Source organism: Catharus ustulatus, chromosome 6 (genome assembly GCF_009819885.2).
Source record: "Catharus ustulatus isolate bCatUst1 chromosome 6, bCatUst1.pri.v2, whole genome shotgun sequence".
Classification (NCBI taxonomy): domain Eukaryota; kingdom Metazoa; phylum Chordata; class Aves; order Passeriformes; family Turdidae; genus Catharus; species Catharus ustulatus.
Window position 1 is genome coordinate 23,761,805 of NC_046226.1, and position 25,559 is coordinate 23,787,363.

Below are 25,559 nucleotides of genomic sequence, written 5' to 3' on the forward strand. Positions count from 1 at the left end.
AGCTCCCATTGCCTCCCTTCTCCCACCACCAGGTAACAGGACTCTTGCACTACATTCAGGATGCTGCTGATGCTGGAGTCCTCACCCCCTCAAACACACCCACCTTGCAGTCGTTGCACAGTTTTATTTCATTTAAAATCCGCTGTGTTAAATATTTTTGTTACAAGTTCTGTGTAGGGGGTAAGAGTAATAGACTCTGCAGGCACTAGCAACCCCCTCACCCCTCAATTCATGTGTGCGCTATCAGATTAAGAACTGCCCCCCTCCCCCCAAAACCAGCACCCATGGGCTGGGATTACATTACAATGAAAGGCCTGGCACCCCCCCAGCTGTGGCTGCTGGGAGCAGGCCAAGCCCCTGCACGCAGGAAGCCAGCAGTCAGATCCACCAGTGAGCTGTGAGTCAAGGAGAGCTGCTTGGGGCTGGTTCTCACCCCCATGTCGGGCATGTAATGGTGAAAAGGTTGTCCCCAGGAACAGTGCTACCTCCACAGAGGTCACAGTGGGCTCTGCCCACCCCAACAAGAACATTCACGCCACAGTGACTGGGTGAAAGAGAATTGCCAAGGGAAAGTAGGGGAGCTGCCACCCCGTGTTACTGTCTGTGGAGGGAGTGTGTAACTAGGGCACTGCCAGAAGCATGACACAACACCTACCTCAAACCCTGCTCTGACCAAAACTTTTCCTGCAAGTGGCCTTGGGGTCAGACCACCCTTGCAAGGCAGGTAAGTGTGAAATATTTTCAAGCAAAACATGGACAGGACAGCAGCCTTTCCTCTCCTCTCCCTCCCAGGACCTTAGTGCTAGGCAATAAAGCTGAACCTGCCACGGAGGGGCAGGGAAGGGTACCCTAGCACAGCAGCAGCAAGCAGTTTCCAGTGGTATAGGACAAGCTAGAGGTGAGAGTTTGGTGCTGTGAGGGAGACGATGCCACACAGATGGCTCTGGAAAGACAGGGCCATTGAGTGGTTGGCCCACTGCATTGTGAGATACTAAACCTTCATTAAACAAAATAGGAAAGGAGGTAGGAGCTATCCCCTCAATTCCCTCTGGGACAGCTCCAATCACAGCGGAGGGAGAAAGACTGGAATGACCCCTGCCAGTTCCTGAATGCCCTGCATTGTCCCTGCTGGTGCCACGGCCCTGTCCTGGGTGGGTTGTGTGGGGGTGTGGCTGCCCTACAGGTCGAGCAGCAGCACGCGGGGATCCTCCACCGCTGCCTTGATCTTGCGCAGGAAGGTCACGGCCTCTCTGCCGTCAATGAGCCGGTGATCGTAGGTCAGCGCCACGTACATCATAGGCCGCACCTCGATCTGAGAAGTGACACAGGCATTAGTGAGCTCAGCACTCCCACCTGCATGCTCCCCTCCTGTGAATTCAGGAGCTGGCTTTTTCCCTGGACCCTGAATTCCGGGTTCAGGCCCTCCTGGATGTGTCCTGCCTGGCAAAATTACTTACCCACCCAGGCTGGGTCCATGCCCCAGACAAGGTAAGGTCCCTTCCTGGAACTGTTCCCTATCACAAAGGCTACAACCTTACAACCTCCTCCTTCCCACACCTAAGCAGATTATAACCACTTTGCCCACTCACAGAGGACAAAGTCCCCTGCACAACTCAGGCAAGTATAGGGCAAGGAGCCCTATACCCAATAGTCTCTGCTCCTCCTTCACACTAAAGTGTTTCAGAAGTGACATCAATTTCCTTAGAAAAAGGTCCTCAATCTGCTGAGCACTGTCCTTTGTTTACTAAAACCCCCTGTGCAGGTCCACCTACCTTGCCTCCTACAGCCACAGGCCTGTCAAAGATGGCATGCATGCCTAAGATGGCAGACTGGGGTGGGTTAATGATAGGTGTTCCAAAGAGTGACCCAAAAACCCCACCATTGCTGATTGTGAAAGTGCCGCCATCCATGTCCTCAATGGCCAGTTCATTCTTCCGTGCCTAGAAGCAAAAATAAGGTCTTAGAAAGCCACACAGATCACAGAGAGCAAAGAACAAGGGGCTGGACATCCAGTCTCTCCAGGAATAAATACTGATTGCAAGAGCTTTGCTTATTGATTTGTTCAGCTGAAAACCAGTACAAATTGCTTTGAAATGCATCCTGTCTTTAGGGTGAGCATCTAGTGGCTTTGAAGGATTCTCTCGCCTTTCCTTCCAACTCCTGTTTTTGTAGCATACAGGCACAGGGACAGGCTCTGGGGCAGCTCAGCCTTAGCCTCTAAAGACAAAGGTGAAGATACACCATGTCACTAATACATAGATTGCAGCCTTCTGGAAGCGTACAAGTAGCGCTATCCTAGAAGGCAGAGGCACAGCCAGCCATGTAACTGGATCACTCCTCACCGCAAAACTCAAGTGTGTTAGAGGTCAGAGATGACGACACAGAGAGACCAAATCAATACACGTCAATCCAGCATTTCCAATTCTTTCCATTCCTCCCAACCCTCTTCAGAAAACCGCCCTTACCTTTTCCCCCAACTCGTAGATAGCACGCTCTATGTCAGCGAAGTTCATGGTTTCTACATTCCTAACCACAGGGACCACCAGACCCTGGGGAGAAGCAAAGTCCACGAATAGCAAATTCAGTGCAGTCACACACAGATAGCTGTCATGGGGCAGAACCTGGACACAGCCACGCAGAGTTCCTGCCTCCTCCTCAGCCCACAGCAGCTGGTTGGCAGAGATGCCTCACATGATGGCAGCCTGACAGGAAACCTGGCATTACGCATATCAAGGGCTGACACCTTAAACTGAGTCATCATCTTTGCCTTTGTTAGCTTATCTCCTAAAATTAACCAGGTCTATCTGGAGCCAGCTCCACATTGATAAATTCCCAGGTGAGGCACTGGGAGATTTCAGCTGGCACCTCTTTCTCTCACCTCTTTATACTGGGCCTCTCCTAGACTTTAGGAGAAGGCAGTGACAGAACTGTCACTTGTCAAACCTCTGCTTCATAGCAGAACCCTCTAATCAAGAAGGTAATTCACTAATTCAACATTTGTAACTCCATCCCATGCTCTCCCGTGCTCTCCACAGAAACATCTCTGTGGAACAGCACAGCAAAGTCAGTCAGAGGACAGGACATCCAAAGCTTTTACTGCCTATGTCATGGATTCATGACAAGACAGGGTTTTCCCTAACCTGGCCCTACTCATTTAAAACTGAGATCTATATTGACCCTGTTACCAGACCTCTTATTAAGATTAGTCTAGTGGTAGAATATTCTTGGTACTCCATCTTCTCTCAAAACCTATCTCAGCAGTCCATAAGGTATCAGGTGTCTCATTTATACAATCAGTCTTATCAGTTAATTTCTGCTGCAGCAGAGCACAATGCTGAGCTGGCTCAAAGTATCAGATCATCCCATATGAAAGGCTGCAGGAAGCATGGACAAAGCACTCAAGGTACGTACCCGGGGAGTTGCTACAGCGACACTGATGTCCACATAGTCCCTGTACACAATCTCTTTGGTCGTGTCATCAATCACTAGAAAGAGACAAAACTTGTGCTACATACACAGAACCTAAGATCAAGGGTTTGACAGGGTACAAAATCATAACAACTTGCTCATGTCTAGCTTAAATGCAACTCCAGAGAAGAATGAGCCCTCTCTGTACCTGTGGGAGAGGCACCAGGATAGACAGAAAGAAAACAGTCCACACAGCTCAGTCCTCCTCAGTAATTCTCCCCTCGGTTATTCTGCTCTGCATTTCAGTAAGTACCTCTGACATGCCCAGGAACTGCACTGTGCCTACAGCATCCACCTGTACACCAACCAGCAGGCTCAGCCCTCTGCAGGCTGCATATGCATGGCCCCAGCCCCACTCCTGGTCACCCCTTCCTAACTGAGTCTCTCTTGGCAAGCTGTCCTCTACCTATGTAAGTGGCATTAGCAAAATCAGCTGTAGCATGCAGGACTGTCCCCGTTTTTCCTGTGTACTGGAAGTGATTCTCCAAGCTACTCCTCTTGCCACGGACTTGGCCTTTTGCTTTCCCCTATTCTGCCGCATTCCCTAGACACGCAATTCACCAGCAAGGGTCCCCACTCACCTGCATTCACAACAGGCTGGTCCTGCAGAGCAAAGGCTGCAGCTTTCACAAAAGCTGACATGAAACCTAGCTTCAGGTTGTGCTTTTTGAGAAAGGTATCCTTGTGTACAGCTCTCATCTCCCGGATGTTGCTGCGAAACACATGACAATGCCAGTAAATGGGGCGTCCAAGAAAACACCGTTCCCTCACTCTGTAACAGATTTCAGTGCTGGCCCCAAGGATGCAAATCTGCACCACCAAGCAGGAAAACTCAAGTCTGCTGCAAAACACTTCACATGTGATATGAACATGGCTCTAAGGTTCCTGCCAAAGGATCAAACAGAAACTGGTCCTGGATCATGAACTCCACAGCCAGGATAAACCTGCAAGGCCCACAGTGCCAAGCACAGAAACAAGACGGGGCATGGTGTATTTCCTGTTTAGGCCTGATGTTGCCATCTATTCTCTGGAGATGCCAGTGCTCATACCAGTGTGGCACTACAAACAGCAAATGCAGGTGTGGCTATGCTGATATAGAAAGGTGAAAAACCAAGAAATACCAAAAGCAGTAAACATGCAGCAAATGAAATCAAAGTGATCAAAAGAAAATATCTCAATTACTCGGCAAATTCATCACCAGAAAGCACAACACCACTTTTGTACCCAACTCTCTGGCTTCGGGAGTTGAATGAATATTAAAAGAATTTTCCCAGGTGCTATGGTAGTGGGTGTCAGCCTACCCACAGCTCATGACCAGACAAATCACATTTTCTCACTGTTTCTATTAATCAGAATTGAGGCCATTTACAAAATATCAGCCAAGCTGTGGCTACAAGCTCTGCTTATTCCAGGCTAACACCAGATGCTGTAGAATTGCACGGTTCATCCCTTCCCCCTTCAGAGACCTTGAGTCTTTGAAGAGACAGTTTCACCGAGGAGCAGGATTTTCCATGGTTTAAAGTGTTTGTTTTCCTGTGCCTAACCTTGTTTAGGGTTAGGATTACTGCCCAAAGACATTAGTGTCTCCCAAGACACAAGGACTGCAGCAATGAGGATGCAGCTTGCTATGGAACTGGCTCATTAAGGCCTCCTCCTTTCAGACACTGACCCCCGTGGGAAGCAGGAGGCCCCAGCACAGGTCTTCACAAATCAGCTTCACAGTAATCAATCCAAAGGACATTACCAGATGCAATGAGAGCCCCAGGCTGGCGTAAAGTGACACCTCAATGAGCCTCTGAGAGGAGATAAAGCTGCAGCACTTCCCTCCAATCAAGACTATTTTGCCAGCCTTATTGTTCTGAGACCCAAATATTTACATGTTTTGTCTTAAGGAGTAGCATAGGATTTCAGAAGGCAATTTGATTTGGGCACAATTTCCCCTTAATGCACTGTAACATAAGCTGCCCACCCTCCAAAGACATTAGTGTGCTCAGTCCACGCAAGCACTTGAGTCAGGAGCCCCCCACCTGCTTGAGAGGATGGAGAAGGGTGCTGGTCTGTCTCTGGAAAGCTGTACCATCTGACAGCAAGGTCTTAGGCCTAAGCAATGCTCACCTGAAAGGCTGATGAGCCCTGAAGAACCAACTCCCTGGAAGTTAAATACCTCCAAAAGTAACCTGGTGGAGTGGCAGAAAGCAGATGCTATATCTTGCTGTCTTCTAACAGCCACTATACACAAGTAATACTAGCCTCTTCTGCTCAACATTTACCAGCCTTCCACCAAAAAGCCCACAGAAGAGGAATCAGAGACTACCCCTACTACAAGAAGCAGGTGACTCCCAAGGAATGACAGGCCATTAGGAAGCTGTGTACCCCTTCATACCACAACACCAACATGGTCCTGAAGAAGCTGTGCAGACTGTGGTACACACCCAAGAAAGAGGTCCCAAAAGACATGCTGCCAATCTCTCCAAGGAAAACCTGCAAGGTTTTGACTGCTATTTAAAGATTACTGCCTTCGCCTGTTTCTACTCATAAAGGGAAAAAGAGGCTTGCTCCTCACCTCATATCGATCTCATTGAAAGTGGTTAGCATGGCACAAGTATTCTGAGCCTCTTTGAGCCGCTGAGCAATACGCTGACGCATCCTATTCATTTTCACCTGCAAATTAAAAAGGTATAAGCAGAAACTGCCCCAAGCTCATCCAAAGGCAAAATGCTCAAGAAACCCAAAAGGCCCTTCTCTTGCCATCTGACTGACTAGATGCCCAGGGCCAAGGTTTTCACTGTAGGTCAGGAGCACAATAGGCTGAGGAGTTTATTTCACTGCTCAGCTCAACACAGTTCACCTGGAGAGCAGCGCTGAAATGCATCACAGCATAGCTACTTCTGACCTCTGCATTCCTCAAGACCTCCAAGTATGCAGAGTTTTCCATGTGGCTAATGTGAGAAGAGCAAGACTGCTAAGAAAGCAGGTTGCTCAACCACGCTCTCTTAAGAATGTGCAAGGCAGTTTCAGCAACCTCAACCCTTTGCTGAGGGCTTGTGGACAAACCAAGCAGATCACACTGAGTCCTTCTGTCCTGAGTCAGCAGAGCTCAAGACAAGACTTTTGCCTAGAAAAGACCCATACCAGATTGGTCCAGGTTCTTCCTCCACACTACTTGTAAGTGGTTCCCTCGTGTAGAGAATTTTCCCACCTGCCACAGCTCTACTGAGCTGGGTGTGTACAGGTGGATATGGACACATCCGGAAAGTTCAAGGCTTATGCCAGAACAGATTATCACCTAGCAACAGAAGTGTTGGCAAGGTCCCTGTTCTAACAGCTTACCCTATGCTCTGATCTGGCACCTTTGGTGGGCACTGCCTCCCCAGGAGGGGCTGCCGCTGGGGCTGCAGCCGGCTTCACAGCAGACACTGAGGGTAAAAAACACATCAGTCAAAAACAGAAGCCAGGTAGAAAAAGCCCTGAGATAGAAAGTGCATTTAAGCTCCTTGCTTAAACAACACAGTATGGAAGCAGCCTTGAATTAGGCTGAGAAGGTTCCAGGCATAGCTGAGCAATCCAGCCTGGAGCATGCAGGACAATACTGTGGGAGGCCTTAAATGCCTCTGTTTGCTGTCTTTAACCTTATACACTCTCCCCCAAAGAAGAGAGACTTGAGAACAGGAACAAATGGCTGTTGCCTCACCTGGTTTGCTGTCGATGGGCTGAGTTGACACAGGCGGCACTGGTGGCATTGCAGTGGGAATTGGTGCTGCAGCAGGGGGAGGAGCAGGCGCAGCTACAGGTTCAGGGGCTGCAGGAGGAGGAGGGGCTGCTGCTGGTTTAGCCTTGGCAGGAGCAGCTGAAAGACAAGGAAGAACCATGGTCAGGGCACCAGCTTCCACTGGCAGAGATCTGTGAGTCCAACCAACCTAACAAAAGTAAACGCTCAGGCACAGTGCCTTTATGTTCTCAGCACTACTGAGCTGACAGAAATCACCACAAGACAAAGCCATTGTGGAAGTGTTTTACTCAAGAACACTCCTGACCTCCTCACTGGAGGAGGCTGGATATTACAGAGAAGAGAGTACAGAATGGAGTTAGGAGAATTCTCAACTAGTTACAGCTAATAACTCAGTCTCCTCCAGAGGGAACAACAGAGAAGATCCCCCTCAGAAGGACTAAAATGATGCTTTTCTAATGGACAACAGAATAGAATATTTTCTTCCAGTTACAGAGGCAGATGGAGGAATTATTTAACCTCTCTCAGGATCTGTCTAAATGCTTTGCTTTCATCTTCAGGGGAAAAAATGGTGAAAACACAAAGGCCTATGCAAATTATACATGTCTGACTTACCTCCAGTTTTCCTGAGTTTGAAAAGAGGTGTCCCCCCTTCCACTTTGCCACCATCGGGTACCAGAAGGGCTTCAATCACACCAGCTGCTGGGGCTGGAACTTGCACTGATGTCTGAAAAAAAAGAAAATCAGTGAAATTCTCCCAAACATTGATTGGAGAACAAGTGTCCAAGAGAAGATGCCAAAATGTGCACATTCACACTGTGATTTGGCACAGACAGCAGCTATGTCTCACAGTATTTGCACCAGTTTTTCACACCCTCCACCGGGATTTTGTGTCAATAGTTAAAAGCTTTAGGAGATGCTGGCAGTGTAACCTATAGCCTGATCTCCAGGGTACAGTCAAGAACTGACCCACTGCCAGCATCTTCCTGACAGCAAAGCTGAAAACAGAACTTGGCAGAGATTTCAGCAAGAACTTCAAGGCTTAACAGTCCTTTCAGCAGTGGATAAACTTAAAGGTTAAATTAAAAACAATCTGAAGACAACCTATTGCTTACAGATTTCTCTTTTGTTTAAACACAAACAGGTTTCAAAAATCAAAGCACTCAAATTGGAAGGAGGAGTAGAATTACAGCTCCAACAAACACCAACACCATGATGATTAATCAAATGGATGAGTAAGGGTTATCAAGAATGCTCACTTAAGGCACAGCAAGCTTTCACACTAGATGAGAAAACCTTTTCTCCATGAAGAGAGGAGACACAGTCAGGGTCCTGCAGGCTCTAGGAGCTCTTAGCAGGAGACAAGCCATACAGGGTACCTGCCACAGAACTAGAAAAAGTTTTGGTCCAGAAACTCCTACCTTGTCTGTTTCAATCTCACACACCACTTCATCTTCCGCCACTGTGTCTCCAACAGCTGAATGACAGATATGAAGACCACTGTGAGGAGGGAGGTGTACTCTGGCCTCCCCTCTTTACCCACAGCAGTTTCCCACACTAACCCATAACTTTTTCACCCCAGTTCTTCACAGCTTCTAAAGAAAAGACTAGCTCAAGCAATCTGCTGCACAGTTAAGAGTCTGATTCCAGCTTAGACATTTTCCTTTATCCAACATTATCTCTGACAGAGAGGTGATGAGGCAGTAACTGCAATCTTTACCCCTTAGGAGAGCTGCAATTAAATGCCTCATTTGTCACAGACTGAAAGACACAGAACAGGATGTCAGCCAATGAACTGTAGTGCATCCCCAAGGTGTCCAACACAGCAGTAACAGCAATGAGAATTTCAGGGAAGAGGCAATTGCTTACCTTTCTCCCACCTGACATCTCCTTCTGTGACTGACTCTGCAAAGGCTGGTGTGCTCACCGTAACCACCTCATCCCCTGTGAGAGACACAAACAGACTTGACTGCTAAAAATTTATGGCATTGCTTCATTCATGTCATCACAACTCTGCTAAAGGGGGTAGGCTATCAGATATCATCTGCTCTCTGTCTCCTTGCTTCAACACTAATCAACATTTAAACACCAGAGAAATTCACATTTGACTGAAAGCCACATTGTGATAGGAATGCCAGACAAAATCTTTAGGGCCCTGGGGATATCAACCCTGAGTCATCCATGCAGGCAGGACAGCAGTGAGCCTTGACCAAGGATGGAAGGCAGCTGTTGGCAGGACAGCAAGAGGTAGCATCACACTAATTCCTGACTTTTTACTTACTATGTACCGCAGTGGTTCTGAAGTAGCGGACAGTGAAGACACTGGAGCTATTTACTCTGCAGAAAGAGAAAAGTATGAACACAGAAGATCATTCCTCTGCAGGCTGCTGGCACCAAGCTCAAGTACAGAATTTACATTTGCTTAACTTAATGTGAAAGGCTGCTCGGCTGTTCTGATGTATTTGCTCCAAAGGACTCATACTTACTGTTCAAGCTGCAACAATCCAGTAAGAAAAGAAACATTACATCCCACCATCATCAGTGCTCTCAGAAACTCAGTGAGAACTGACATGTATGGAATTTTAATTTAGACAGACAACCTAATAGAACCCTTGTGGTTTAAATACTGATTAAAGGGTGACCTGGCCAGCCCACGCAATGCCCAAGACTAGTGCAGCAACAATTTTTTTACCTCCAGATTAGGACCATCATCTCTACTGAAGTTGTTAGATTGCTCCAAAATAAAAGAAAAGCACAATAAATTGCCTATGGCAATGCATCCAAAAAACAGCTATTTCCCTCCATCATGTTTCTTCACAGGGAGTTGGCAATCCCAAGCATTCTAAAGGATGATTTTTATATCTACTGACATGACATTTGGAAAACTGAAACAAACATGCTTTAGCATTTCCTCTAGCACAGGTTACTTTGTACAAATAGACCTGTATTTCAGGCTTTTATTCATGCACTCTTATGGTTATTTCCCCAAATGTGTTTTTATAAGCCCACCTCAGTAATGAAAACCCTGACACATGAACAACAGCTCTTGGAATGACCCCACTACTTCTGACAGAAAATCTATCAGGAGACTATCACAGAGCAAACAACACCTCTAGTCAGACAATCAACGAGTAGAAATCCATTTATCACTGGTTTCCTCATTCCTGTCCCTTCCCTCAGTATCTGATTGCAGACAATGCTTGTTTTCAGTTCTCAACCTGCAAAACTTAAATTTTGTAAGGGCTAGCTCCATATTCTTACGATGCACACAAGGATTTCATGACAGCCAACCATATTATGTTTTTTGAATCTTATCATGGCTAGAGCAGCCCCAGTCTCCCCACACGATAGTTTTCCTGTAGATACTTACACAAGCTTCCTGTTGTTTGTGTAAGCCAGTCCTTGGCTCCCAGACACACCTGTGAATGAGAAAGGAGTTACCCACAGCAATATTATCCAGCTGTCCAGCCCTCAAGTATCCCCGTCTGATAAAAGAAGGCAGAGGACATTGCCACCCACCCTCGAAGAAGTTTGGGAGCAAATGGGGAATATATCCATGCAGAGACACCTCAGTGCCATCAAACCTGCCCAGAGCTTCCAAGAACAGTGGTCTTGTCTTCATCTAGACAAGGGGATGGGGAAAAGTTATAGCTTGACAACAAAGCTAATAAGGATAACTTTGAAAAGGGCAAACAAAGCAGCAGCCACCCTGCTCAGACCAAAACCAGGAAAGACCTATGAGGAACCACCTCCAGGACTGCTGAGTTATCCATACCCATTCAAGGGGTAGGAGCAAGGTATCAGCCCTGTAAGAGGCATGCCCAGGAAACCTCACAGTTGCAGAGACGGCTAAGGAGGAAAAAAAGGACTGAAAAGAGGGTGTAGAGCAGAGTAATGAGCCACCATCATCCTTCTTCTATACCCACTCCCTGTCCAGAGAAATTATTTTCCAAAACTCGCAACAGGGAAATACTTGCACAGCTTCCCAGTTTCACATACCCCACTGTCCCCTTCCAACACTGCTCATATGCCCTGACACTGCAATTTTTATTATGAACTGAACTCCTGTCCTTTGTCTCTTACAGGGCACTGGGCAGTTTTCCAGACTGATCTTAAAGAGAGTCAGCATAGTAACTGGAGAACATAATTATCTCAATTACACAATGCCAATTCCCTTACTTGATATTTTTAAAAAGCAACACAACTTCTACACCATCCACTACTAAAGAGTTGCTACTGGAACTCTAGAGACCAAAAAAGCAGAGTTAACTGGTTTCTCAAAGTGGAATGAGAAGTGAGTGAAGTGATGCTATATAAACACAGCACAGCTGGAAGAAACAGAGCTCTAAGGAAAAATAGTTTAAGCATCGAAGTGGAGTTCACAGGCACACTAGACTTGACAGGTCACTTAATATTCATGCATGATTTCCAAAGGAGTTTATTAGAGAGCTAGGGCTCTGCAAGAGCATGTGCTTCAAGCATTGCAATGCTTGAAATGCACTCTGCTGCTCCCACGAAATCTTCACCAGAGCCAAATGGATCAGGCAGCATGTACATCAGGCAAGAGAGGCAGTCCCATGGAAACTTAGCTCATTCCACTGTTTCTTCGCTACATGACTGATAGAAATAAACCTCAATCAGACCTATTACCAACCTCCATCATCAGCTCTGGTTTTTTCTAGGTAGTCTGAAATGAAATAAAAGTGTAAGACTCACCAGACAGAGGGCGTCTTGCCAGAGTACAGTTCCCCTGTCAGAGAGAAGAGGATGTATCAGTACTGCAAGAAGGCAAATCCATCCTAGAAGGACTTTGGTTTTTCCCTGAGATCTGAATCAGATATAGGACCCACTGTTCCCATGCTCCAGTCTGCAGGCATGCCACTCTCCCACAGTGTGCTAGACCAAGAGAGCACCTATGCCCTTCTCTGTCCTTTGTCTCCTCCAATGGTGTTTTTTGATGCAGTGATGTTAAATTTGATGCTTTTTTTTTCCAGTTCTGGATCCAGAAATTTTGACCTTACTCTTTAAGAAGGAACAGATTTCCAATAAAATTTGCTAAGGATGAGAAAGCAAAGGGTAGCTACTGGATATGATGAAAAAATATCCCATTATGTTTACTCCTACAATCAAGAATGCAGCATCTTGGGTTTTAAATTTTTTCTTCTAAAGCTATGGAGCCTTTGAACTCCAGAAGGCCAGAATTCCTCTCAATGGCAAAATTTCTACAGCTCTCAGTTAGCCAGGAATTCCACATTATTTGATGTTTCACTTCATACCTGTGTAATCATTGACTGCACTGCTAGCTCAGCATAACAGCGCTCAAAAGTAGAAGGCATTTCAAAATATTCCAGTTACTTCTCCTATCATTACATACTTCTCTCACATCAAACCTGTAGGATTGAGGTCTTTAAAAACTCTTTAAAAGCAATCGGAGAAATGCACTTGACTGGCTTAGAACAGCAACTCAAGAGCTCAGAGCAGCTATCAAAGCCGTTATCCAGTAGCTAAGATAAAAGTCAGATTTCCTTCACACCTTCAGCATCGGTAGCGAAGTTTGCATACAAGTCCTGATTTCAGCTTCAGCAAAGCAAGCAGGATGGGAAATAACTGACCTTAAATATCAAAATAAATTGAGGAGCTGTGTGACAAGACAACACAGAGATCAAGGACCAACAATGTACCTAAGCCTGGCACACCATCTACAGGACTGAGTGCTGCAGCATACAGAAACATATCTAATGAATACTTTGTATCAAAACTACTAACAGGTCTGGAATCAAGCCCTTGGTGGTTTAATCCAAGCTTATAAAGGGATTTACTTGTTGGATATTAACACAGATTCAACTCAATGATCAATGGCCAATTCAACAGGGTTGTGATTAGCTGTGCCAAGGATGCAGGCAGCAAGTCTGACTTACTGCTAAGCTCCAGCACAACACCAGGCTGCTACCCTGCTTGCCAGTTCACTGCAGCAATCAATGACCCTGAACCAAGAGTCCTGCAAAACCGGCTTCTGGCAGGGCCTGATGGATCCTCTGCCCCAAGCCTGACTGGGTAAGGGAAAGCAGGAAGCACTGTGCAGACTTTGTAGAGTCATCTTGAATGCTACAATGCCTAATCTTGGTGCAGCACTGGCCCCTGATAATTCAGATCTGGTCTGTGTAGAGTCAGCTCTAAGCCAGGATCAGTAAGACTAACTACAACTTAACTTCACTGGGTCAGCTGTCTAGAGCACCACAATCCTCAGCACTCTGTATTGGTCCTATTTTTCCCACTTTCTGTAGTGTCCCAGATAGCACAGAGTCAATCACAAATTGAGTATCAAGCAACTTGACGTCCACTCTATCCATTAGTGTTTTCCTGGGTGCTTTATTAAAAACAGTGGTTAAAGGCATTCCTAGCATGACAGACAACAAATTGTTAAGAAAGGAACAGCCTCAGACTGAAGCAAAACCAGACAATTTCATTTGCTCAGGACCAGTTTACTGTGGAGTTGAAACAAAAAAAGAAAGTTTAGAAGGCCTATCCTAAAATAAATCACTTCAAGAAAACACATCTGCAGCTCTCTTCCATCAGTGGTGTCAAATCTGTGTTCTACAACTGCAGCAAAATGAGGGAAAAAATTGGTTTTACTCTACCCTTTGTCTTTTAGGTTAAGAAATTAGGGAAAGAGTTTAATGTGAGGAGGAAGTCACTAATAAAAGATACTGTGATTCTCTGGCTTACATTCTGTAGAACTGCCATATGTCTATCTCGTAACTACAGGACCTCAGAGATGAACATGCAGCTTCAGGAGACACTGGACAGGGCTGCTTCCCGTTCCCTTTTTTCCCTGAAGGAATCATTCTGACTGCACCTGTTCCTGGATCACTTGGCTAAAGTGCCTTCTGCCTTCTATTGGAGCCTTGTGAGTGAGAAAAAAAAATTTGGTTTTGCTACCTGGCATTAGCATTTTGGGTCACTTTAAAAAGACAGCCTTCACTTGGGGAAAGAAGTCTTGGTCTAATTAACCAGTGACTCATGTACCAAGTGGTTAATATTTCCCTCTCCTTTCACATGACTTCTCAGAATTGCTTTTATAACTGTTATTAGGTCAAAGTGACCGTGGCATGCACCGTCCCAGGCCACACCTTTCAAGGAGCCATCACCTTCCAGTAGGTCACTACACACTGAAATAAAGCATGGAATAAATCAGCTAAAGCAACAGCCTGTATACCAACAGTGAGGGACTAGTTCAGGTAAGGAATCTGATGAACTTGACAGTGAGCTCATTTCAATGGAGGCAAACCAGAGGGCCAGTGCTGTGCACCTTCAACAAACAGGCAAAGCAGCAACTGGTTCTACAGCCATTGCTTCTTGAGAGCAAAGAAGCTGCTGCTTCCACGAGGATGAGCACAAACCACTGCTACACATAAAAACCCCACTGCACGGCTTTCATGGGTATCAAAACAATTATATACAGCATGGGAAGGCAGATGCCAAGATGGCACGGAGATAACAATGCTGAATGGTGAAGGATACTGTTACTAAGACAACAGGCTCAGAACTACTCCAGCATGAGGGGAGGATCAAACAGGGAAGAAAAAGTTCTTTACAAACTCCTGCCCAGATGAACAGGATTTGATTCTCAGAGCATTTTACACAGTTTCTGATCAAACAAATCTTTTCCAGACCAGTTCTTCTCTGGACTTTTTCATGTATCCTTCAACGTTTGCCTGCCCCAACTCTTATGTGCTACAGGCTATTGATGCACATTCATAGTTTCTACCTGATATGAGTTTAGGACCTTTTCTTCTCTTACAGACAGTCAAAACCCAGTCAACCCTTCTTCACTGACTCCACTCTCCTCCCATTCAGTCTTCCACTTCTGAATTTTGTACGTGACTACTGTTCTCACTTCTGCCCTCAGAGGTTTGCAAAGTTCTGGAATTTATTTCTTTTTCTCCAAAAAGCCTGTATTACATCATAATCAAAATTTACTTCCCATATCACTGCTCAAATGGAAATCAAACCACTACCAGGACCTTTCCAGTACATCTAACAGGTTAACTAGCATTCAGCCTAAAACCTCCTGATTTTCAGACTAGTTTTGTACAAGGTTTGTATATTTCATCTGACTTCTCCTGTTCTTTATAACTACATAGCATCACTGAGAGGTGACAAAGTGTAAATATTGCTAAAATACCACTTTAATATGCTTGTTTAAACTGCATTATAATCAATTTGTCTCTACATATATGTATAACAAACTGTAACTGCACAGTTACTTGTAAGTCGTTCATAATGAAGTTTTACACGTATACACGCACATTTATAAACACAAACGTGTCATTACATTACAACTGATTGTGAACACATGCTTGCCTACATTTACAGGATGTGTAAAATCAAGTGTCATGCTCAGGCTCTAAGGAAGAGAAGTGAACTTTCTCATCTGTAGGTATGCGCATATATGTGTGTGCACATGAAGCTGTGCGTGTTTGCTGTTTAAACGGAAGATGTGTGCAGCAGCCACTGAACGACAGGACCCAGCTGGCCAAGGGCAGCTTCAGGGTTAAGTAGCTATCGGGCTCTGTCAGCCCACGCTGCAGCCAGCAGAGGTTACCGCCGTTTGCAGCGGTTCAATGACTGCCCCGAAAACCGAGCACAGAATTTAAACAACAAACCGCACACTGGTTTGTCGCCGCTCCTGCCCCGGCCGGGGGGGGCTCTGCCGGCGCAGGCCGGCGGCTGCCAACAGCGAGGGCCCCACATGCTACAGCCAGGGGCAGGCGGGGACGGCGGAGCCCGAGAGCGGCGGCGCTCGGAAGCCCTTCCCGCCAGTCAGCCCTGCCCGGTGCCGGTGCGCCGCCGCCCTTCCCGCCGGGCCGGGCCGGGCCGGGCGGCAGCGGGGCACGGCACTGGCTGGGAAAGGGGCAGCGCCGCGCTCACCGCGGTCCCTGCTGGGGGGCAGCCCGGCCACCTCTTCCTATGCCCGGCCCTGACATGTCCCCGGGGTGGCGGTGCCGAGCGCCAGGCAGCAGGGGACGCGTCCCGGTGCCCTTGGCGCCGCCGACCTCGCCCGCCCAGCCGCCGCCCTCCCTCGCTGCCCCGCTCCCCGCGGCCGGTGCCCGCGGGCCGTACCTGTCGGAGGGCGCGCAGCGAGCGGCCCAGCGCGCGGCCGAGGCAGCGGGACCGCCACAGCGGCACCATCGCGGCGGCGGCGGCGGCGGCGGGAGGGGCCGCAGGGCGGACACCGGAACCAGGCCCGGCCCGAGGCGGAAGCGCGCGGGACCGGACCAACCTCCTCAGAACGAGGGGAGCAGCCGGGGCGGGACCATCGCGAGCGGGGGGCGGGGCTGCGGGGCAGGGCAGGGCCGGGGGCGAGGGTCCGCTCATAATATTCCTATTATTGCCATATAAGTGATAATACATTCTATATGTGCTACATTAAATATTATTATTTATGGATCACATACATATAAAATATCTATGTATTACCTGTGTTTATACCAACACGTGTATACGTGTATATAGACGTTATTGTATGCAACAGTATATGTATTGTAATGTGTAATAAATAACTCTATGCATTACGAAAAGTGCCGTTTCACGACGCTCTTCTTCGAATCAGCTCTAGGTTGCTGCAGGGCAGCTGTACCCGTGGTTTTCCAGCTCACCTCGGCAAACCGTGGGGCTGAGCTCGTGGGATGATATTGCCGCAAGCATCGCCCGCTGGGATGCTGCATGGTTAGAAATGGGCAATGAGGTCATCTCACCACGGGAAACAGGAAGATTAGTATATAAGTAAGCCCTGTTCCTCAGGTTTGCTCTGTATGTTGAAAACATTTGAGAATTCCCCAGCTTCTGTTTTCTGCCTGCTTCCAGGCAAGGAACCATAGGTGGAAGAAAACCCAAGGAATCTATTTACAGATTCTGAGAATGAGCCTGGGATAGTTATAAAGGGCTGTCTGGCAGCCAGGCATCTCTCAAGGAGCCAAGTCTGGGTTGTGCACATGTGCTTAATTTAGCCACTTCTTAATAATATATGAATGGTAAACTGCAAGTTTCAAAATACGAGATAATTTTCAAAGGAAGGAGGTTGAATAAAAATCAACAGGGGATAGTCTATGAAGCTTTAAGGACGAGCTGACTGCTCTAATGAAAGATAACTAAGCCAGAAATGCTCTCTGCCAGTGATTTCTTTGTGATCTTTCAAAGGCTAATATCCTCGAACAATATTGACAATAATGACCTGTTGTCAACTGCTTTTAACCACAGCCTCCAGCCTACTCAATGAATACACTAAACATTGCCGTGCCCAGCAAGCACGTGGAAGGAAAGCAGATGAAGCCCCAGGAGTGGCATGCATGGCTAGACTTTGCCCGCTCACCCATAGCTCCTGCATGAGAAGTGTCTGACAACCACACGTGCTGCTGGGGCAGGTAGGTCTGTCCTGGGGCTGGGGTCAGGCTGAGCTCAGCTGGGAGTGAGTGATGCCAGGTCTGCAGGTGTATGTGAAGCACCCTGCAACAAACAAAAGACTCTGTGTTGCTGCTTTTCCTGTGCTGTCTCATTTCTTGGCCATGTCCTATGCTGCACACCTCCAGGACAGCCAAAATGTCTCTGTGCCCCCATGCTGCAGGATGTCAGAAATACCTGGCCACTTTCCATGGAAGATGGGTAGCTGGTGGGATCTGGGCCAGCTCCTTCCTTGCCTGCAGCACTGCTTGTAAGTCTGGTGTATTTACATCATCTCACCAACAGTTCACCATCCTGGGTCGTGAGTGGGGTTTCTGGCCCAATTCCAGGGGAAAATTGCTCTTCTGGGCCTCTGCACACCTGGGCAGCCAGCAAGGGCACCTGAGAGCCCTTGCCTGTCTGGCTCCAGGGGCTGTGAGTGTGGGACACAGCAGGGAAGGTGGCTAGACGCTGGTGTTGGACCTGACCTCCTGGATGTCCATCTGCATATTCAGAAGTCGTTCCCAGCTGGTTGGCTGCCTCCGGGCTCCCCACTCCCTCTTTAAAGGCCCAGCTGGGGCCGCGCCGGCGCTGCCTGCGGCATCCCGCGATGCGGGGCCAGGAGCTGCCGGCGGCTCGGCTCGGGCACCGCGGCCACCACACACAGGGATGCGGCGGCGGGGGAGGGCTCTGGGGACAATTGCCGTCTGCAGGGACGGCACACTGCTCCGTGCACGGCTGTGACACCCAGGAGTGCCCAGAGACCCCATGCGGGGTGGCTTCAGCTCTGGAGCATTGCCAGGCACACTGCCCTCCTCTCCTGAGCATCCTCATTTCGTTCCTGTCTTCTTCTTCAGGTAAGAGGAGTCTCGGTTGCTTTTTAGTGCTCTGAAGGGTGGCACTAGTGAAAGCTGCCAGTAAGAGTAGGAATCAAAGCACGCACTGTTAACTTTGTGGGGAAAGAGCTGGATCAGCAGGAGGAGTGTGCTTAGGGCAGCACCTTCTGGTCCTGCGGTGCCAGGGATGCTGAGAGAGGGAGACAAGACCACTCACAGCGAGCTGCCATGGCCTGGGACCGGAGGCTCTGCTCCCTCCTTCCAAATCTTCAGAAGAAAGTGATAGTGCTGGAAACCTTAAGCCAGTGGAGGTCACCTTTCCAGCTCTGAGGCATTTGCTTAAAAGGCGTGTATCACCCAGGTTCCAGGGCGGTAGGAAGCCTCAGCACAGGGGACAGGTAGGCTCCTGACCTTGCTGTTGAGCACAGCAGAAGAGAGAAGTCGTGAGCAAGTGTCAAAAGAAGGCGTTTCTGCAGAAAAACAAGTGAGGTTACAGGACCACACCTTTGAGGAAAGGATTAAGGGCAGATGGAATCCGTGACTGCAATGTGTTTGCTGCGTGACTTTGCTGGGTGCAGAGGGCAGGCTGAGAGGCAGCTCCAGGCAATGGTGAAGCTTGTAACACAAGGGTAATGGGGCATGATATTGAGGGCTGCTGGCACCCCGGCCTTGCGCTAGCTGTGGATAAATTGAGCAGTTTGAAAGAACCTGCAGCAGACTCTTAGAAAAATGAAACACTAATGGTCAGGATGGATGGGAAGACAACACAGAACCTGTGGTGTCAGATAACCCAGAAAATACTTGGTTTGTCAAGACTATGGCTCTGCAAAAGGTAGAGGAATTCAGGGGTATTTGAAAAAAGACAACCTGCTAAAAACCACCGAGAAGACACCCATTTTCTACACTGCCTGGAGGACCTGGCATGGAGCACTTGGTGGACAGGGACAGGAGACTGATGGTGTTGAAAATGATCAGGCGTTTCTGGGAATAGCAAAAGAATCTCAGACTTTAAAGTGTCCGGAAAAAAAAAAGAGCTGTCCTAATTTAGTGTTGCAAAGCTAGTGCTAATTAATGCGGAAAAGGAAGAAACATCCCACAGGGATGGTTACTGTGTAATTGCCCAGGATGCAATGTTTTACACCTTCTTTTGCAAAGCTGTGTAAACTGGGAACAAGTGGAGGGGGTGGATTCCTGCTTGAAGCCAGCATTACAATTTTAAGCCTGGGGCTGCTGGCTCGGTATTTTTTCTCTTCCCTGATAATCCCATCCTCATTTCTTTTATTCAGTGTTTTGCCAAGCACTTAGGAGTCCTGTGTTGTGTTAGCCTGAACATCTCGGTGTATTCTGCTCCCAGCAGGTCACATTGCACTTTTACCCTCTCTGTGCCCTCCTCCACCAGCCTGTTTGTGCTGGCGCAGCCCCCAGGTGCTGGTCCCCATCCCGTGCCCCGGGGGCTCTGTAGGCAGGTGCTGGGCTGGTAGAAGCCGGCAGTGCCCACGGCATAGCCGGCTGTGTGCCGTGAATACCTTCACCAGGGATGCAGCTGCTCTTCTGCACTCTGCCAGCACCCAGGAGCACCCAAACCTGCCCCTTTGCCCAGGTGTACGAGGCAGAGCTCTGCCTGGTGTCCCCTGCCCTCATACCCGAGCCCACAAGCCCCGAGGGCAGTTTCCCCGAATGCCGCTGGTGCAGATGCAGCTGGTGATGTGTGAAGTTTGTGCTGCCGGGCACGATGAATGCCTGGCTGGTAGTGGGTGGTGTGGTGATGCCCAGGGCGTTGCTGCTGTCATCTGACATCTGACAGTCTGCTCACAGGTTTTGCAGTGCCTGGAGGTTTCTGCCTGGGTCATTTCCTGGTGAAATAGTTTTTGCAGGGGAGCAGGAATGCCACGGAAATCTGGGAGAAAAAAACCTCTGGCTCTGTGCTTGGAAAACTGCTGTGTGAGGTCCTGTTTCTTGTTCTTTCTCCAGTTCCACACCACTAGCAGGCTGAACATCAAACATCTGGGAAGCCTGCCAGTCTGTCCAGGCAGGAAGAAGATACGATGGACAGCAGGACTGGCTTTGAGCAGGACAGAGACTGTGCCACTTCAGGGCATGGCCAGGGACTGAAATTGGAGCCCTGTTTCCAGACTGACTCTCTCTTGCCTTCCCCCAGTGCATCCCTGATACCACAGCTCCTCAGCCACACAATGGTTGGCAGGAACCTGGATCCTGCCATTCTCTTCCCTTCCTCTCAGGCAGTGGCCCTACCTCATGACTACGAATGTGGTGTAAATCCTGGAGAAGCAGCACAAGCCCTGGCTTTCCCCAGGACCAGTGCCCCAGCTCCCATGCCTTGTGCCCGTGACGGGGACCAGCTCTCCAACCAGCACCCACGGGAGCAGCTCTGTGACCCGCACTTGCGAGCCAAGCGGGCCAGGGTGGAGAGCATCATCCAGGGCATGAGCCTCCCATCAACCCCTCAGGCATTTGACACCAGCCCAGAGGCAGCTGTTAGGCATGAGAGGGAAAGGGATAGTGAGATGCCCCAGGAGGGCAAAAGGAAGCCAAGGGTGCCCCAGCAGGGCATGGGGGCAGCTGAACAAGTGGCTCCCAGAGGGAGCAGCTCCCACGCCAAGGGCTGCCGGCAGCTGAAAGAGCAGCTCTGCTTTTTAGAGCAGCAGTTGAGGTGGCTTCAGGAGAAGTTCTACCAAGTCTGTGACTCTGAGAATGCTGCCCAAACCCAGGAAGATTCTGAGAAAGTGCAGCCACTGCCTGGAAAGCCTGAAGACAGACTGAACAAGGACAGTGGCACTGCCACCAGCAACCCACGCAAAGTGCCTCTCAGGAGGAGTGTCCTGGAGGTGCATGGGCTGGAGGAGGCTGAGGACAGAGGTGACACAGGTGGCCTACCCTTGGCAGTGAGGGTACTCTCACAGGCCCTGAAGCACGAGCTGGCTGTAGTGACATCCCAGGTAGTGGACTCTGTCCTAAAAACTGTCTGGCCGAAGGAGCAGCATGGCCTTCCGATGCTGGGGCCAGATGTCAGGAGAGAGTATTCTGCTGGTGGGAAATGCAGAAAGCCACTCGCTAAGTCATCTCCCGTGAATGCACCAGGTTCCCTGGGCTCACCCCAGGCAGAAGTCCTGCCAGGAGCTTCGGTGAAGAGCCTGGGCTCCTATGCTGGCTCCTTCAGTTCGAAGGGGGTCAGAAAATCCTCTCGGGTACCCAGCATGGGTTATTCACTGGGCTCAGCCACCCCTGTCCAGCACAGCCAGCTGCTGAGCCAGCTGTTGGGCTACGGCCAGCACAGCCTCTGGGGCAGCAACTCTCATGAGAGCCCATGTGCTCTGGAGAGGGGTTGCCCAGAGCCCCTCAACTTGCACTGGGGAACTGTTAAACTGAGGTCATCAATTTTGAGGCAGCAGCAGCACCATCCCCTGCCCCTGAGCCTTGCCAACGTGGAGAGCCCAGCACTACTGCCAGCTGGCAGGGATGGCCACAGTGATCTGCCAGCTGCAAAAGACGGAGCGGCCTTTGCCTTGGCCCATATATCCTTTGGGGGCAGTTAGTGATCCCTGGGGAGAATGTGCTCCCCTTGCCTTCTGGAGCCACGGCTTGGCAATGCCCCTGCCAGTCTCCTGCTGCTCCATAGTGTGGGCAGGAAAAGAGTCCTAAGACATGGAGGGGCACTACCACTCCTCAGGGTTGGTCAGATGCTGTAGCATAGCTGTGAGTATAAGCCAGGAGCTACCAAGCCTACTCTTGGGCCATACTGGGGGTCCTGTCATCCTAAACCATGAACAGATGTTTAATGGAAATTCTAGTTCTCACAAGACTGTGGGGAACATTAGCTTCCTCAGGGATTCTCAAGGGAATAACCAGTGGCTGTCCAGCCAGGGATGAACCCCCTCTGCCCCACTGACAGCCCATGAGGGGCTATGGGCATGTGTGTGTCTGAGGTGGTGCTCAGGGACATGCTGAGCTTGGAGTTTGCTATGTGTAGGCTTTCCTTGACCCCAAGGCAGATGCAGGAGGCACTGACCCCTGGGCACCTGAAGAAGGCCAAGCTGATGTTCTTCTTCACTCGCTACCCCAGCTCCACTCTGCTGAAGACCTACTTCCTTGATGTGCAGGTAAAAGAACAGCAGCCAGAGCTCGTGTTGGGCAGGGCTCCCATGTGGTGTAGCATCTAGCCTGCCTCCCTGGGGAATCATGAGGAAAAGGCTGGTCTTGTGTCCCCCTGTCTTGCTGTCAGGAGATGGGGGACAGCACCCATTTCAGCATGTGCTGCCCAGGAGCAGGTGCACAGGGCTGTGGCAGACCTGGGCTGTCAGCTCATCACTCTGTGCAATCGAGGTGTTTAGATTGAAGCACAGCATGAATGTGCCTTCCCACTGCAGGGCATCTGGGATCTGAATCTCAGCGTGGAGAACACCTTGCACACCCTGGTGTCGTTTGCCCCAGCTGGGGGTTTTGCAGCCTTGGGGCAGGGCTGGGTTTGGGCCAGTCCAGCAGTGCCTGGCTGGGTTTGCAGGGGCTCGTGGGTAGGGAGGATCCAAGCTGGCATAACACCATCCCCTTGCTCTCCACCCACCAGTTCAGCCGCTGCATCACCTCCCAGCTCATCAAGTGGTTCAGCAACTTCCGTGAGTTTTACTACATCCAGGTGGAGAAGTTTGCCCGGCAGGCCCTGCTGGAAGGTGTTGTGGATGCTTGCACTCTCCAGGTCTCCCGAGACTCAGAGCTCTTCCGTGCCCTCAACATGCACTATAACAAGGGGAATGACTTTGAGGTGAGGAGGGGAATCTGGGGGAAAGGGGTGGTGGCGTTTGTGGAGTAAGGAGGGACATGGTAGTGTCATTGGCTGATGCCTCTCTTGCTGCAGGTGCCAGGGCGGTTCCTCGAGGTGGCCAGCCTGACACTGCAGGAGTTCTTCAGCGCCGTCAGGGCAGGCAAGGATGCCGACCCCTCCTGGAAGAAACCTATTTACAAAATCATTTCCAAACTGGACAGTGACATCCCAGAAGGGTTCAAAGCTGCTGGCTGCTCCCAGGAACTGCTCCACAGCTGAGTCTCTGTGAAAGCAGCCCTGGGTCGTGTGTGCAGCCACCATGTGCGAAGCACCTCACAGACACTCTGTACAGCACCTGTTATTTGGGGTACTCTTTGAAGGCCATGCACTCTCTGTAAGACAGATCCTTAGGTGAGGCCTATCACTTGCTTCATGTGCTGGGATTTTATGCTGTGTATTTTATTCTGCTGCTCAGAAATGGTGAGGACTGCCAGAAGGGAGGGGCAGAGATGAAGCCATGAGGTTGGAGCCTGAGAAGTTGTCTTGCTGAGCTGCCTTCATTCTCCCTTCCAGAGGGTCACAAACTGGGGCAAACAGCCTTGCTCTTTATAAAACAGGAAGAGGTCCTAGTAGTGGGCAAAGTTTCCTTGGCACAGCAGACTAGCGGATGTACTGAGTCCAAAAGCATGACTCAGTTTATGTCCAGATACAACACACCAGTGTCCAAAGAAAACAGCTGGTGAATTCCAGCATTTCAAGCACTCCATGGGGACAGTTGTTCTGTCTGGGATATGTAAAAACTATGTTTGTCATAGCCAGCAAGAATAACACTCTCCTCCACCTTCCCTGTGCTGTTAGACAAGACTGCCCCTATGCAGCTGTGTGCTCCCAGCAGTGTGCTCTGGGATGCTGGAGGAGAGCAGGGTACACAGCCAGCACTGCTGGGCACTCCAAAGACCCTCCATCAGCCCATCACCTGGCGTTTAACATCCAGGTTAAACACTCCCCCTGTTCCCTCACACTGTGTTCCTGCCAGCAAAACTGCGCCAAACATCTCTACTCTGCACCCTGCCCTTGGTGAAAGAATAGAATGTTGTTTGGGATACAGGTCCCTGTGGGTTTAACACAAGGTGGGAAAGAGCCAGGCCTTGACATCTACAACCCCATTGCTGTAAGGGCTGTAAACTCAAGGAGTTTTCTTTACCCTGTGGCCAAGACTTAGTGACCACTTTTCTACCTGATGGAGCATGGTGAAGCTTTTTGTGTTAAGGGCTCTATATCCTGACAGAGGTGGCAGTGGAGAGGAAAAGGCTGTGAAGAGGAGAGAGTCCTGACAGAGGCATGGCACGAGGACACTGGGAGGGCAGTGATGAGCAACAACACACCTGCGCAAAACCCTCAGGGAGAAGAAGACTGGGAAAAGGGCAAATTTTGGGTGTGCTGTAAGGTGTCAGCTGGTACTAGAGAGCAGCAAGTGACTCAAGAGAATCACAGCTCCAGCTTTAGACGAGTGCATGGGGTGATCCACAGGCAATGCATCTACAGGAGTAAAGAGGTGGTAACATCAGGACACAATGGGGAGCCCTGAAATAGGGGCAGTGTGACAGTGGTTCCCCCATCACAAGTGTGGCTACCCAGATTTCCTGCTTCTTTTTGTATGTTTATTTCTCCAAGTTTATATATTTTACAACCCCAACACCAAATTTACTTGATTCCTTTTTAAATAAACATGTTGTTTACGTTACTCCTTTACACTGTTTGATAATGTCTGTTCTAAAGTGTTATACTAGGAACTTCTTGCTTTTTGTTGGGAAAAATAACACTGCAGCCAAGGAGCAGTCCTTCCAGCATCTCTGGTCAAGCAGGCTCCACTAACCAACACCAGCTCCTTTAAACCTGCCCCCTGACCCCAATGCCCCTTGGATACTCTGCTCTAAAGTGCAATTGGTGAGGATCAGAAAGTGGGGGTGGTGCTGGAGGCAGACAGACATATCCCAAAACTTAAGGGTGCTGGACTCAAATGTACATCAGATAAATGCTTCTAGTGGTACCACGAATGTGCCATTCCTGCAGGCAATAATAACCTCAGAGCTTAAGTAATACTTTGGATGGGCAAAACCAAAGCTGCTGGAAAGCGAAATGATGGCCTGGCTCAGGGAAGGGCCAGCAAATTCATCTGTCATAAGGTACAGGTTTACTGGAGGCATCCTGCTCAAACAAAGCCTTTTTACAGAGTTCCTGGTGGGAGTAGGAGTTTCTTGCTTCTTGTGGTAACATTCCAGTCCGTGAATATCAGTAAAACAGCAGGTGG

General features: G+C 49.2%; 2 protein-coding genes across 2 annotated transcripts; one reads left to right on the top strand and one right to left on the bottom strand.

Moving 5' to 3' along the window:
- Positions 1-104: 104 nt before the first annotated feature.
- On the bottom strand, positions 105-16,439 carry DLST (dihydrolipoamide S-succinyltransferase). The gene is made up of 15 exons (XM_033062082.1): positions 16,319-16,439; positions 11,912-11,945; positions 10,566-10,614; positions 9,477-9,532; positions 9,065-9,139; positions 8,617-8,672; positions 7,811-7,922; positions 7,160-7,315; positions 6,799-6,884; positions 6,032-6,129; positions 4,050-4,180; positions 3,412-3,485; positions 2,466-2,549; positions 1,773-1,940; positions 105-1,312 (listed from the first exon to the last, which is right to left on the bottom strand). Exons 1-15 carry the CDS (start codon positions 16,385-16,387, stop codon positions 1,178-1,180), a joined length of 1,383 nt encoding a protein of 460 aa, XP_032917973.1. The 5' UTR covers positions 16,388-16,439; the 3' UTR covers positions 105-1,177.
- A 1,865-nt stretch (positions 16,440-18,304) lies between these two features.
- PROX2 (prospero homeobox 2) lies at positions 18,305-24,935 on the top strand. The gene is made up of 4 exons (XM_033061518.1): positions 18,305-18,492; positions 22,478-22,589; positions 23,054-23,248; positions 23,342-24,935. Exons 1-4 carry the CDS (start codon positions 18,404-18,406, stop codon positions 23,525-23,527), a joined length of 582 nt encoding a protein of 193 aa, XP_032917409.1. The 5' UTR covers positions 18,305-18,403; the 3' UTR covers positions 23,528-24,935.
- Positions 24,936-25,559: the final 624 nt, after the last annotated feature.

Bases quoted from the DNA above. Each gene is read 5' to 3' on its own strand.
- DLST (XM_033062082.1), bottom strand. From the start codon at position 16,387: ATGGTGCCGCTGTGGCGGTCCCGCTGCCTCGGCCGCGCGCTGGGCCGC. The intron at 8,673-9,064 runs GTAAGCAATTGC...TCTGTCATTCAG, and splicing joins AGATGTCAGGTGGGAGAAAG to CTGTTGGAGACACAGTGGCG. The intron at 7,316-7,810 runs GTAAGTCAGACA...CTTGTCTTTCAG, and splicing joins CAAACTCAGGAAAACTGGAG to CTGCTCCTGCCAAGGCTAAA.
- PROX2 (XM_033061518.1), top strand. From the start codon at position 18,404: ATGCGGGGTGGCTTCAGCTCTGGAGCATTGCCAGGCACACTGCCCTCC. The intron at 18,493-22,477 runs GTAAGAGGAGTC...CTTGACCCCAAG, and splicing joins GTTCCTGTCTTCTTCTTCAG to GCAGATGCAGGAGGCACTGA. The intron at 23,249-23,341 runs GTGAGGAGGGGA...CTCTTGCTGCAG, and splicing joins ACAAGGGGAATGACTTTGAG to GTGCCAGGGCGGTTCCTCGA.